Consider the following 14,844-nt stretch of genomic DNA (forward strand, 5'->3'; position numbering starts at 1 on the left):
CAAGAAATAACTAAGATCAGAGCAGAACTGAAGGAGATAGAGACACAAAAAATCCTCCAAAAAATCAATGAATCCAGGAGTTGGTTTTTTGAAAAGATCAACAAAATTGATAGACTGATAGCAAGACTAATAAAGAAGAAAAGAGAGAAGAATCAAATAGACACAATAAAAAATGATAAAGGAGATATCACCACCGACTCCACAGAAATACAAATTACTATCAGAGAATACTATAAACACCTCTATGCAAATAAACTAGAAAACCTAGAAGAAATGGATAATTTCCTGGACACTTACACTCTCCCAAGACTAAACCAGGAAGAAGTTGAATCCCTGAATAGACCAATAGCAGGCTCTGAAATTCAGGCAATAATTAATAGCCTACCAACCAAAAAAAGTCCAGGACCAGACGGATTCACAGCTGAATTCTACCAGAGGTACAAGGAGGAGCTGGTACCATTCCTTCCGAAACTATTCCAATCAATAGAAAAAGAGGGAATCCTCCCTAACTCATTTTATGAGGTCAACATCATCCTGATACCAAAGTCTGACAGAGACACAACACAAAAAAAGAGAATTTTAGACCAATATCCCTGATGAACATCAATGCAAAAATCCTCAATAAAATACTGGCAAACTGAATCCAGCAGCACATCAAAAAGCTTATCCACCATGATCAAGTGGGCTCCATCCCTGGGATGCAAGGCTGGTTCAGCGTACTCAAATCAATAAATGTAATCCAGCATATAAACAGAACCAAAGACAAAAACCACAGGATTATCTAATACATGCAGAAAAGGCCTGTGACAAAATCCAACAGCCGTTCATGCTAAAAACTCTCAATAAATTCGGTATTGATGGAACATATCGCAAAATAATAAGAGCTATTTATGACAAACCCACAGCCAATATCATACTGAATGGGCAAAAACTGGAAGCATTCCCTTTGAAAACTGGCACAAGACAGGGATGCTTTCTCTCACCACTCCTATTCAACATAGTGTTGGAAGTTCTGGCTAGGGCAATCAGGCAAGAGAAATAAATAAAGGGTATTCAGTTAGGAAAGGAAGAAGTCAAATTGTCCCTGTTTGCAGATGACATGATTGTATATTTCGAAAACCCCATCGTCTCACCTCAAAATCTCCTTAAGCTGATAAGCAACTTCAGCAAAGTCTCAGGATACAAAATCAATGTGCAAAAATCACAAGCATTCTTATATACCAGTAACAGACAAACAGAGAGCCAAATCATGAATGAACTTCCATTCACAATTGCTTCAAAGAGAATAAAATACCTAGGAATCCAACTTACAAGGGATGTAAAGGACCTTTTCAAGGAGAACTACAAACCACTGCTCAGTGAAATAAAAGAGGACACAAACAAATTGAAGAACATACCATGCTCATGGATAGGAAGAATCAATATTGTGAAAATGGCCATACTGCCCAAGGTAATTTATAGATTCAATGCCATCCCCATCAAGCTACCAATGACTTTCTTCACAGAATTGGAAAAAACTCCTTTAAAGTTCATATGGAACCAAAAAAGATCCCGCATTGCCAAGACAATCCTAAGTCAAAAGAACAAAGCTGGAGGCATCACACTACCTGACTTCAAACTATACTACAAGGCTACAGTAACCAAAACAGCGTGGTACTGGTACCAAAACAGAGATATAGACCAATGGAACAGAAGAGAGCCCTCAGAAATAATACCACACATCTGCAGCCATCTGATCTTTGACAAACCTGACAAAAACAAGAAATGGGGAAAGGATTCCCTATTTAATAAATGGTGTTGGGAAAATTGGCTAGCCATAAGTAGAAAGCTGAAACTGGATCCTTTCCTTACTCCTTATATGAAAACTAATTCAAGATGGATTAGAGACTTAAATGTTAGACCTAAAACCATAAAAACCCTAGAAGAAAACCTAGGTAATACCATTCAGGACATAGGCATGGGCAAGGACTTCATGTCTAAAATACCAAAAGCAATTGCAACAAAAGCCAAAATTGACAAATGGGATCTAATTAAACTAAAGAGCTTCTGCACAGCAAAAGAAATTACCACCAGAGTGAACAGGCAACCTACAGAATGGGAGAAAATTTTTGCAATCTACTCATATGACGAAGGGCTAATATCCAGAACCTACAAAGAATGCAAACAAATTTACAAGAAAAAAGCAAACAACCCCATCAAAAAGTGGGCAAAGGATATGAACAGACACTTCTCAAAAGACCTTCATACAGCCAACAGACACATGAAAAAATGCTCATCATCACTGACCATCAGAGAAATGCAACTCAAAACCACAATGAGATACCATCTCACACCAGTTAGAATGGCAATCATTAAAAAATCAGGAAACAACAGGTGTTGGAAAGGATGTGGAGAAATAGGAACACTTTTATACTGTTGGTGGGACTGTAAACTAGTTCAACTATTGTGGAAAACAGTGTGGCGATTCCTCAAGGATCTAGAACTAGAAATACCGTTTAACCCAGCTATCTCATTACTGGGTATATACCCAAAGGATTATAAATCATGCTGCTATAAAGACACATGCACACTTATGTTTACTGCGGCACTATTCACAATAGCAAAGACTTGGAATCAACCCAAATGTCCATCAGTGACAGACTGGATTAAGAAAATGTGGCTCATATACACCATGGAATACTATGCAGTCATAAAAAGGATGAGTTTGTGTCCTTTGTAGGGACATGGATGCAGCTGGAAACCATCATTCTCAGCAAACTATCGCAAGAACAGAAAACCAAACACTGCATGTTCTCACTCATAGGTGGGAATTGAACAATGAGATCACTTGGATACAGGAAAGGGAACATCACACACCGGGGCCTATTGTGGGGAAGGGACAGGGGGGAGGGATAGCATTAGGAGATATACCTAATGTAAATGACGAGTTAATGGGTACAGCACACCAACATGGCACAAGTATACATATGTAACAAACCTGCACGTTGTGCACATGTACCCTAGAACTTAAAGTATAATAATAAAAAAAAAAAATTAAAAAAAAAAAAAGAAAATGTGGTACCAATATACCATGGAATGCTATGCAGCCATTAAAAAGAACAGGATCATGTCTTTTGCAGGAACATGGATGCAGCTGGAGGTTATTATCCTCAGCAAATTAACACTGGAACAGAAAAACAAATACTGCATGTTCTGACTTTTAAGTGGGAGCTAAATAATTAGAACTTACGAACACAAAGAAGGAAACAACAGACACTGGGGTCTACTTTAGCGGGGAGGGTGAAAGGAGGGAGAGGAACAGAAAAGATAACTATTGGGTACTGGGTTTAATACATGGGTGAGGAAATAATACGTGCAACAAACTCCCACAACATGTGTTTACCTATGTAACAAACCTTCACATGTACCCCCAAACCTAAAATAAAAGTTAAAAATGAAAATAAAAAAAAGAAAGAACTCAAAACTGAGAATATTTTTAAAAATAGAATAAAATGTAATAGAAAAAAAAGTGTCTTCACTGTTGTAGAATCAAGTTCAAACTCTTTTTCTGTTTTTTCCTTTTTTTTTTTTAAGAGAGAAGATCTTGCTCTGTTGCCAAAGCTGGGGTGCAGTGACATGACCATAGCTCACTACAGCCGTGCGCTTCTGGGCTCAAGCAATCCTCCTGCCCTAGCCTCCTGAGTAGCTAGGAAGACAGGTATGTGCCACCACACTTGGCTAGGTCTTTCTGTGTTGCCCAGGTTGGTCTTGAGCTCTTGGGGTAAAGTGATCCTATAATCTCAGCCTCCCAAAGTGCTGGGATTATACATGCGTGAGCCACCACATCTGGCCTTCAATCTTTCTGAATGAGAATACTCTAACTCTGGTAGGTATCTGCTCTGGGACTCAAAGATGCCATACTTATTCCTCTTTTCTAGTCTTGTCCACTTCCCTTGCCTGTAATGCCCTCATATTTCCAAATCTCACCCATGCTTTAGAGATAGAGAGACTAGGTACCATTGGCCCCACAAAGTTTTTTCGAATCACTCTTGTTCACATTGGTTGTCCCCTGCTCTTCTTTATAGAGCTTACTTTCCTGTTAGTTATGGGCCAGAAAATATTTTAGGCATTACAGTCTCTAGAAACTACTGAACTCTAGAGGTATAGTGAAAGTAGTCATGGATAATACAAACAAATAGGTATAGCTGTGTTCTAATACAATTTAATCTAAAAAAATAAGCTGGATTTAGCCAACAGGCCATAGTTTGTTGACCCATGCTTTGCTGACCAAATGTATAAACTCGGGAAAAAATATAAAAAGCAATTGTTTGAAGGTTTTAGATAGCAAGCAAAGGCACACAGACATGACCCTGAAATAAAATGCACTGACTAAAATCAAAATTTATCTTGTGTGCTTGTCAAACACTATTCTGGGTGTTTCTGTAAGGGTATTTTTAGATGAGTTTAACATTTAAATTTTTAGTCTGAGTAAAGCAGATTGCTTTCCTTAATGTGGGTGAGCCTCATACAATCAGTTGAAGGCTTGAGTAGAACAAAAGATTGAACCTCTCCCACATAAAGGGAAATTCCTCTTGCCTGACTGCCTTTGAGTTGGGACATCATTTTTTCCTGACTTTAGAGTCAAACTGAAACACTACTTCTTCATGGATCTTGAGCCTGCTGGCATTTGGACTGGCACTATGCTATCAGTTCTCCAGATTCTAAGGCCTTTAAACTCAGACTAGGCCATCAGCTCTCCTGGGTCTCCAGCTTACCAAGTGCAAATCTCAGGACTTGTTAGCCTCCATAATTGCCAATTCCTTATAATCAAGCACCTTCTCTTTCTTTCTCTCTCTCCATATATCTTCTATTGGTTCTGTTTTTCTGGAGAAACCCGACTAATATGCCTGGCTTTTCCCAGTGTGTGTTTATTAACACAGTGAAAAGAGTTCAAATAAGAAGTTGCGGCAATTACCAGCAATTTCATCATTTGCCCAGTGTGGGGTATACAGAGTTTGGAGACTAGGTTCTTCCAGGTCAGATGGTCTGGGTTAACATGGTGGGCTTTCCATTTAAACCACAGAAGGATCCCACCTTAGGTATAAGGACTGTGAACCAGGACTAAGGGCAATACTCTAACAGCAAAACTGAAATAAACCTCTCCATAGAAAGGCTAAACCCAAAACTCCACAGGAACAATTGACCTGCCAGAATTTAACTGCTCTCAAGTCTTCAGAGAAAGATATGAATTTCTATAATGTGTCATTCATGGTGTCTACTATAAAACAAAAAATTCATAGGCATGTGAAGAAGCAGAAAAATTTGACCCAGTATTAAGAGAAAAAACAGGTATTAAAAGACTCTCAAATGATCCAGGTATTGGATTTATAAACAATAACTTAAAACTAACTATAATAAGTATGGTAAACAATCTATAAGAGAAGCAAATAAAAATCATAGAACAATACAATGTATGAAATGAAAAATTCACTAGGTAGGATTATAGCACATTAGACACTGCAGAAGATAGGGTCAGTGTACTTGAAAACGGACCAATAGAAATGATCAAAACTGAAGTAAACAACAACAACAAAAGGATGAAGACAGCCTCAATAACCAGAAGTCCCAGAGGGAAGGTAGAGAGAATAGGACAAAAAAAGTATTTGAAAAAATATTAGCTGAAAATTTTCTTAATATGAATACAATAACTCAGATACATGAAGCTCAGGATCTCCAAGCAAGATAGACATCAGGAAATCTACAATAAGGTTAATCAAAGTAAAATTACAGAAAATAAAACAAAATAAACCAAACAAAGAGAACATCTTAAAGAAGCCAAAGATAAAAATGTGCAATATGTATAGGAGAATGACAACAAGAATGAAGGCTGAATTTACATCAGAAACAAAAGATGCCAAAGACAATGGAAAAAAAATCTTTAAAGTGCAAAAAGGGGGAAAAATTGATGAAGTAGAATTATACACATGCAACAGAAATATTCCTCAAAAATGAAGGCATCATGAAGACATTTTCAGATAACCAAAAAGCTGAGAGATTTCATTACCAGCGGAATTGCACTGTTCCACTGTGCAAAAGATATGCTAAAGGAGGCTGTCAGGCTTAAAGGAAATGATACCAAATGAAAATTCAGATCTGTTTAAAGGAATAAAGACAACCAGACATAGTAGATATAAAAAATCATTTTTCTTTCATTTCTTTAAATTATTGAAAAGTCAATACACTATTTAAAGTAAAAATAACACATGGTGGATTTTACAATATATGTAAAAGTAAAATATATGACAAAATAGTACAAAAGATGGAAAGTGGTAAAAAAATTTTTAAAAATAGCATAATGGTAGAATTAAACCCAACCATACCACAAATTAGATTAAATGCAAGTAAATGATACCATTTAAAACAACAGCTTGTCAGACTAGATGAAAAAGCGAGACCTGACAATATGCTATTTAAAATAGACTCACTTTAAGTATAAGACGGAGATTAAAAAGTAAAGGGTTGAGAAATGATGTACAATAGTCTCCTCCTTATCCATGGAAGACATGTTCCAAGACCCCCAGTGGATGCCTGAAAGTGTGGATAGTACTGAACCCTATATATACTTTTTTTTTTTAAATCTGAAAACTGAGAACAGTTACTAAGTGACCAACCGGCAGGTAGCCTATACGGTGATGATACACTGGTCATGGGGTGCTTCACATCCCAGGAAGGACACTATGAGATTTCATCATGCTATACAGAGCAGCATGCCATTTAAAATTTAACTGTTTATTTCTGGAATCCTCCATTTAATATTTTTGAACCACTATTGGCCATGGGTAACTGAAACCATGAAAGGTGAAACTGCAGAAAGTGTATCACGTAAACACTAATTATAAGAAAACTGGAGTGGCAATATTCGTAATAATAAACAAAGTAGACTTCAAGATAAGGTGTATTACCAGAGATAAAGAAGATCATTTCATGTGACCTGAGTCCATGAGTAAGGTTAAAAAAAAAAAAAAAAAAAAAAAAAAACCATTTCATAATGATAATAGCTTTCATTCATCCAGAAGATATAATATTCCTAAATGTGTATGTATCTCATCACAGAGTTTGGTAATACATGAAGCAAAACCATATGGAACTAAAGACAAAATTAGACAAATCCACAATCATAGTTGGAAATTTTAATACCCTTGCTCACTAAAAAGTAGAAATGCAGACAAGAAAAAAAAAAGAGAATTTAGAAGACTTCAACAACTCTACTAACCAAATTGACCTAATTAATGTTTATAGAACATTACACACAACTGCAGAGTTCACATTTGGGTATACAAGTAATCCTAGCTTTTGCATGGCACCATATTAAATAAAACTTGTGCATATTAAAACCTTTGCATGGTTCTGATATGAACAAGTTTCAGTTAAGATGGAATGGTGCAAAGCAAAGGTTTCTTTCTCTTTTCTTTATTTTTCAGATGGAGTTTTGCTCTCGTTGCCCAAGGGGAGTGCAATGGCACAATCTTGGCTCACTGCAACCTCCGCCTCCTGGGTTCAAGTGATCCTCCTGCCTCAGCCTCCCAAGTAGCTGGGATTATAGTTATGCGCCACCACGCCCAGCTAATTTTGTATTTTTAGTAGAGCCAGGGTTTCTCCATGTGGGTCAGGCTGATCTCAAACTTCTGACCTTAGGGGATCAGCCCACCTTGGCCTCCCAAACTGCTGGGATTACAGGCGTGAGCCACCGCGCTCGGCCCACAAAAGTTTATTTTAACAGAATATTCACAAAGATAAAACATATGGGGAGGGCCATAAAACAAGTCTGAAAAAATTCCAAAGGATTGCATTGGTATAGAGAATGTTATCTGACCAAAACATAATTAAATTAGAAATTGTTAACAAGTATCTAGTAGATCTTCAAATATTTGGAAATTAAGCAATACACTTCTAAATCCCTGGGTCAAAAAAACAGCATATGTATAGCATGTAGCATAATGCAATCAAGAGATACTTGAAAAGACCCCTATGTTTGGGTTGAATATTTTGATTGGAGAAGATATGAGAGATCAAATAGGAAGTTCGCCTTTATTCTTCACTATTGGAGCTACTCAGAAAAGCCCTAGCCCTAGAGAACATACTTTCCTCTACTGTTAATTTAAGTAAAAAGTATGTTTAGAAAGATGTTATGGAAATAACTGTCTATGGGTGCTGCCCAACAAGTAAAGTAGCAAGGCGGATCCTTCGAAAAATCAATCGGCATACTTCATTAAAAATTTTTCCAACATAGAGATGATTTTTGGAAGGTTGTAACTTTAAAAATGTTCAAATCCACTACTTACTTTCAGCCAAATATTGCACATTTGAAAAATAACAGAACAGCTTCTCAAGAATTAAACTGATTTAGCTACAAAACACGGAATAAACACATACCTTAGCTGCATTGATAAAACATGTTTGTAATTGTCTACCCAAAAACAGAAAATTTTCTGCAGCTGATGGAAGCAATTCATTGTAAAATTCCTCTGCATCTTCTCCTGGCTCCAAGCCCACACAGCAATGGCTGAAATAAGAGCACAAGTTTGTGTTAATTAGAAGTTTACGTAGAATGCTCAAGCTTCTAGAGACACTGTGCCTTATTGAGAATTTTTGGTATGTTTTTGTTGCCAAGCCAATAAAGAATTTTTGGCGAAAAATTAACAACTTTCTAGAAAAGTAAACAGCGGTATGGACCATGCAGGTACTTAGGTCTGGGATTTATATATCCTAAAAACCTACACATCAGCTCATTCAGGAAATAAAAGACACATGGCTCACAATAAAGAGAAGCTAAGTTTTTGGTAAATTGGCTATAATCATTCTCAAAGCTATAGGATACCTTGAGAGTTTAATTTATGAAAGGCATTTGTGTTAACTAATACATTTTAGACATCCAATAGCTGAAAAATGCCCAGGTAGGATTTGTTTGTAAGGGATACATAAGCAAACCAAACACTAATTTCATACCAATTTTAACTTCCAATAGATCTACTTTTTGCAAAATATTCACTTGCATATTCCTTATATCAGAGGGAAAAACAGCAAAACCTAACTCTAGTAGGAACACTTTACAATATACATTAAAGGAGAGAAAGTCACTTAACATGTCAGAAATCTCAATAATAAAAGGTTTTTCTATAAACTAACATTCAAAACAGCCTCAAACTCAAGAATGGTCTCTATGTGTGTTCTCTAATGAACAAAAACTGCTGTTTGAGTCTTTTCAACAAAATGCATGGACACTAATAAGCAATAACAACTATGTATTGAGCATGTTAAAAATCTAAGTAATCAATGGCAGACTGGATAAAGAAAATGGTATATTTCTTTGGGGTGGTACATATACACCATGTAATACTATGTAGCCATAAAAAAGAACAACATCATGTCCTTTGCAGCAACATGGATGGAGCTGAAGGCCATTAAGTGAACTAACACAGAAACAGAAAGCCAAACACTGCATATTCTCACTATAAGTGAGAACAAACACTGAGTATGCAATTTACTTATAAAACAAACCTCCACATGTACCCCTGAACCTAAAATAAAAGTTAAAAAAAAAACCTAAGTGGCAAACATTTACATGTATCATTTTTGTTTGTTTGTTTATTTGCACCTGGGTTCCTAAAGTTAATGGGCTAATGCTTACATGTATCAGCTTTTCTTTTCTCTTTGGTTCCTAAAGTTAATTACTTAAGAGTATCTATTTTGATTGAAAGGATTAACAAATGAAATTATGTTTGTGCATTCACAAACATGGGAATTTCTTAAGTCTTGAATTCTACCCATGAGCCTGGCTTAATCAATATCATCATAAACTAGCATATCTAATCAAACAAAAAAGTAAGTCTTTATTTACTTAAGAAAATCAATCTTGAAAACTAAAGTATGAAAAAGAACATTATATACATTTTTTTAACTGTTCTTTGTAACTGTATACTTTAAATTTGGCCTTTACCAAGTAACACAGTAGGATTAAGCAGCTTAGAAATCTAGCATCCAAGACAAACCCTTCCAGTAGGAATAGTTTACTAAACTCAAATGGCTTATTTAGGAAAAACAAAAAAAGAAGGCTAGGATCCAGTTAGTAAATACATCCTTTCAGTTACTTAATCAGGAAGTAGCTTAGGCACTAAGAACATCTGGTTTATTTTACTACCTCCTTTTAAAAAATGTTTATTTCTCTTCTATTGATTTCTAGCATGGCAGTAGATCAGGAAATTCTACTTCTAAATTTTATTGATAGTATTTGGGTTGCTTAATGAAACATACAGTTGATAGCTAAATTGATGTAGTGAAATGAATGTTTCTTTATCAGTTCTCCTATAGTACTTGCTTGCATACTTTCATTTTAGCACTGATTTCATTCTGCTTTGTATCATATACTTACATGACTGTCACCCAATCTCTATTTTAAGTTTCTCAAGAACAGAGCCAGCGCCTTAATTTCTTCACTTCTTTAAAAATTCCTTAGTCAATAAAGAGTATATTAGGCACTTGGAATTCAGTGGTGAGAAAAAAAATGATCACCATCTTCATTAAGCTTGTGGAGGAAAATTTTAGACAGTCAAACAATCTGAAGTAAAATTATGAATAACAACATATAATATGAAGGAAAAGTACAACCAAAACCTACAACAGGAGGTTGCCAATGTTTGTTAGGCAATTAAATAAAAAGCAAATGTTGAAAATCAGAATCAACTACTACATCCCTCAAGAACAAGCTGACTTACTGCTTCATTTTACCTTAATATCTGTGTAAGCTGGGAAATTGTAGTCCAACCACCCTGGATTCGAGAACAATCTTGACTGAGGACCAAGAGGCAATATTGAATGAGATCATAACAATATATATCTTGTTTGATTTTCTTCAACTCTGAGCTTCCTAAAGGTGTGATGTTTATTATTTCTAAGGCAAAAGGAAATAAGATATATTTAATTTTGCTTAATACACCCAGGAGCTATTTGTATTTTTATATGTTGAATAATCACTAAAAATATATTAGAAGGAAAAATTACTGTTCTATTATAGTGTTAAGATTTCTCTGAACAAATTTAAAAGAAATGTTAAAATTGTACCAATGATGGAACCGTTTTTCACTTAAAATGCTATCTAATCACAAAAAGATTTTCTTACCTTTTAACTTCAACAGTATAACAGGGACATTCTGCTCAGGGCTTTTTGCAACTTCAGCAGCTATAGATAAGATCCTTGGGTCTGTACCTGTTGGCTTCATTTCTCATATTACCTATATTTTAACAGAATAAGAGAATAAAGGTCAAAAAGCCGTAAAATGTTCACTACCTAAATAATGTTTGAAATATAATTTCAATATAAATAAAAACAGCTTTTCTTGCCTTGTTTGAGAAGCAGAATATAGATTTTTTCATTTCTTCCTTATAGAAAACTGTTTTTTCTAACCAGTGTAAAAGAGCTCAAGATTCCTGTACCTCACATGTAACAGCTATAGCAGGTATTGTTTATTGTGCACTCACTAAGAGTCAGAAACTGTGATAGGAGCTTCACATTCTCTGTCTAATCTGCACAATAATTCTAGGATAGGAATTAACTTCCTTTAATCATACAAGAAAAACTGCAAAAAAGAGCTAACATGACAGGCCTAAGACTACTATCCTTTCAAAGGTGTGCTTACAAGGTTGGCCCTTGACTAGCATCTAGAACTTGGATTTCAGGAGGGTTTCTACCATTCTCTGATAAGAGTGGCTCCCTGTGCTTAAAACTGTTTATGAAAAATAATGTGGTTCATGCTGAATACCTGCTTTCCTTCCAGGAGTCTTAGAATTCTGGTATATGCCAGTCAAGAGTACCTATATAAAGGGTGCCTATGTGGCCATCCTCCAATAAAAATTCTGATCACTGAGTGTCTAGTTGAGCTTCCCTGGTAGACAACGCTTCAAACATGTTGTCACAGCTGGCTGCTGGAGGAATTAAGCATATCCTACGTAACTCCACTGGGAGAGAACTCAGAAGCTTGTACCTGATTTCCTCTGGATTTCACCCAATATGCTTTTTCCCTTTGCTGATTCTGCTTTATTTCCCTTCACTGTAATAAATCATAGCTGTATAAGTACACTATGTTCTGAGTCCTGTGAGCCCTCCTAGTGAAGCACTTACTTTCAACACACTAATGCTCAGAAATGTTACATAAATATAAGATAATCAATGATTGCTTGTAAATAGTATAGTGAATAAGGCCAGGTGCAGTGGCTCACGCCTGTAATCCCAGCACTTTGGGAGGCCAAGGCAGGTGAACCACTTGCGGTCAGGAATTCAAGACCAGCCTGGCCAACATAGTGAAACCCCATCTCTATTAAGAATACAAAAATCAGGTGGGCATGGTAGTGCGTGCCTATAATCCCAGTTACTCGGGAGGCTGAGGCAGGATAGCTTGAACCCAGGAGGCGGAGGATGCAGTGACTGGAGATCACATCCCTGCACTCCAGCCTGAGCGACAGAGCTAGACTCTGTCTCAAAATAATAATAGTAATAAATAAATAAGTAAATAGTATATTGAATAAAATCAATTCTCCTAACATTAAAAAACAAGGTCCACATCCTAATTGTTGCTAAAACTTTCTCTACGTAAAAAAGTTCAAGGCAGGAGAATCACTTGAGAATAGGTGTTCAAGACTAGCCTGGTCAACAAAGCAAGACTCTGTCTCTAAAAAAAAAGCTTTAAAGCATTTGAAGCTCAAAGATATCCTCACATAATAAAAGTGTATTTCCTTATTTATAATAAAGCTAACGTGTATCAAGTGTTTAATATAAGCTAAGCACTGTGTTAATATACTATACACTGTCTTATCCAATCCTCACAACAGGGCTATGAAGTAGAGCCTATGATCATTTCCAAACGTACATATATACATATACATATCTATGTTTTTGTCCACAGTTCCTAGCTCATAACTCCCATAGCCTTTGTTACAATATTGTTATGTTAGGGTGCTTTAGGCCTCAGAAAACAGAATCTATCTTTGACTTTCTCCTCTCCTCCTTTCACCTGCTCCTTCTCTCCAAAGCAGAGCTCTCATCATCCCTGCCTTTCTCTGACCTATCTTGTCTAGCTGTAGGTCATAAGACCCCTGTTTCAGAATGGGTCTTGCCCTGTATCCTGGAAGGAATGCTGCATAAAGAAGCCAAGAAGAATCTGAGCAGCCAGGCCTTGCTGGGTCTCCCCACTCAGTCTATTAGTATTAGATCATATCTGTTTTTGTCCAATCACATTTCCAAAATGATTGTCCACACTTCAGTCATGCCTATCCAATGAAACCTCCATAAAAGGCTCAAGAGGATGGGGTACAAAGAACTTCTGGATAGCTGAACATATGGAAGTTCCTGGAGGAACCTCCTGGATATCACACCCAGGGAGGACATGGAAACTCTGTGCCCCTTCCCATACTTCATAGTATGCATCTCTTTATTTGTATCCTAATATCTTTTTTTTTTTTTTTTTTTTTTTTTTTTTGAGACAGGATCTCACTCCTGTTGCCCAGGCTGGAGGGCAGTGGTACAATTATGGCTCACTGCAGCCTTTACTTCTCGGGTTCAGGTGATTCTCCCACCTCAGCCTCAGTCCCAGTAGCTAGGACTATAGGTGCAAGCCATGACGCTCAGCTAATTTTTTGTATTTTTAGTAGAGACCGAGTTTCTCCATGTTGCCCAAGGTCTCTGTAATATCTTTATAATAAACTGGAAAACAAGTTTCCCTCAGTTATGTGAGCTCCCCGAGCAAATTAATACACCCCAAGGAGGGGGTCGTAGGATTCCCCATATATAGCTGGTCAGTCAGAAGCACAGGTAAAACAACCCAGGGCTTGCGACTAGCATCAGAAGTGGGGGCCACTCTTGCGGGACTAAGCCCTAAACCTGAGGGATCTGACCCTATCTCCAAGTAGACAGTATCAGAACTGAATTAGATGATACCTAGCTTGTGTCCATTGCAGAATTGATTGCTTGCTTGTTGGTGGGAGAAATCTCCACACATTTGGTCACAGAAGTCTTTTGTGTTGTCATGATGTGAGAGCAAAAACTGTTTTTCCATTCATATATCTCTTATTAGGTACAATATAAATCATTAAAAGACAGGTTTGCTGAAAATACTTTAAAGAAAGCCCAGTGCAACTCCTGGCACATAGTAATCACAAAACTTTCAAAGAGAGTGCATATACTGATCTCATTCTTTCCAAATGGCTGCATTATGCTACATTTCCTTTTTAAGAATGCAGCAAAATATATCTAAACATCACCTCTACTGGAGGTCACTCAAGCCGTATGCTATTACAAGCAACACTGCAAGAATATACACATTATCCTTTATATTTTTGCCAATCTATTACATGATAATTGGTATGGTTGTATTTTAATTTGTATTTCTTTGATTATTAGGGAGGTCAGGCACATTTCATGTTCACTGGCCATTATTTATATATTTTCTATTCATATCCTTTGACTATATTTCTATTGGTTTGTCTTACTCTTTTGCAGAAGCTTTTCATACATGGATAGGAATTTTTCTCTTTTATATTGGTTATAAAATTTTCTCCTTGGTTGTCATTTATTTTTTAAAATTTGACTGTGGGGTCTTTACCATAACTTTACAAATTTTTTTTTGAGAGAGTCTCACTCTGTTTACCCTGGCTGCAGTGCAGTGGTGCAATCTCAGCTCACTGCATCCTCCACCTTCCGGGTTCAAGTGATTGTCATGCCTCAGCCTCCCGAGTAGCTGGGATTACAGGCATGTGCCATCGTGCCCAGCTAATTTTTGTATTTTTAGTACAGATGGGGTTTCACCATATTGGCCA

At 36.6% G+C, this 14,844-nt stretch overlaps 1 protein-coding gene across 3 annotated transcripts in view; it reads right to left on the bottom strand.

Annotated features, from left to right (window-relative positions):
* Positions 1-14,844, bottom strand: part of IQCB1 (IQ motif containing B1) — a 77,009-nt gene that overhangs the window by 59,634 nt on the left and 2,531 nt on the right. For all 3 annotated transcript variants that reach the window (XM_010370522.2, XM_030941789.1, XM_030941793.1), the window contains exons 3-5: positions 11,156-11,267; positions 10,765-10,927; positions 8,413-8,542 (exon numbers count right to left, since the gene is read on the bottom strand). In XM_010370522.2, coding sequence (XP_010368824.1) covers positions 8,413-8,542; positions 10,765-10,927; positions 11,156-11,255 — 393 coding nt within the window. In that variant the 5' untranslated portion in view covers positions 11,256-11,267. The remainder of the gene's footprint in view (positions 1-8,412; positions 8,543-10,764; positions 10,928-11,155; positions 11,268-14,844) is intronic.

The sequence above is a fragment of the Rhinopithecus roxellana genome, chromosome 1 (genome assembly GCF_007565055.1).
Source record: "Rhinopithecus roxellana isolate Shanxi Qingling chromosome 1, ASM756505v1, whole genome shotgun sequence".
NCBI classification, from domain to species: Eukaryota; Metazoa; Chordata; class Mammalia; order Primates; family Cercopithecidae; genus Rhinopithecus; species Rhinopithecus roxellana.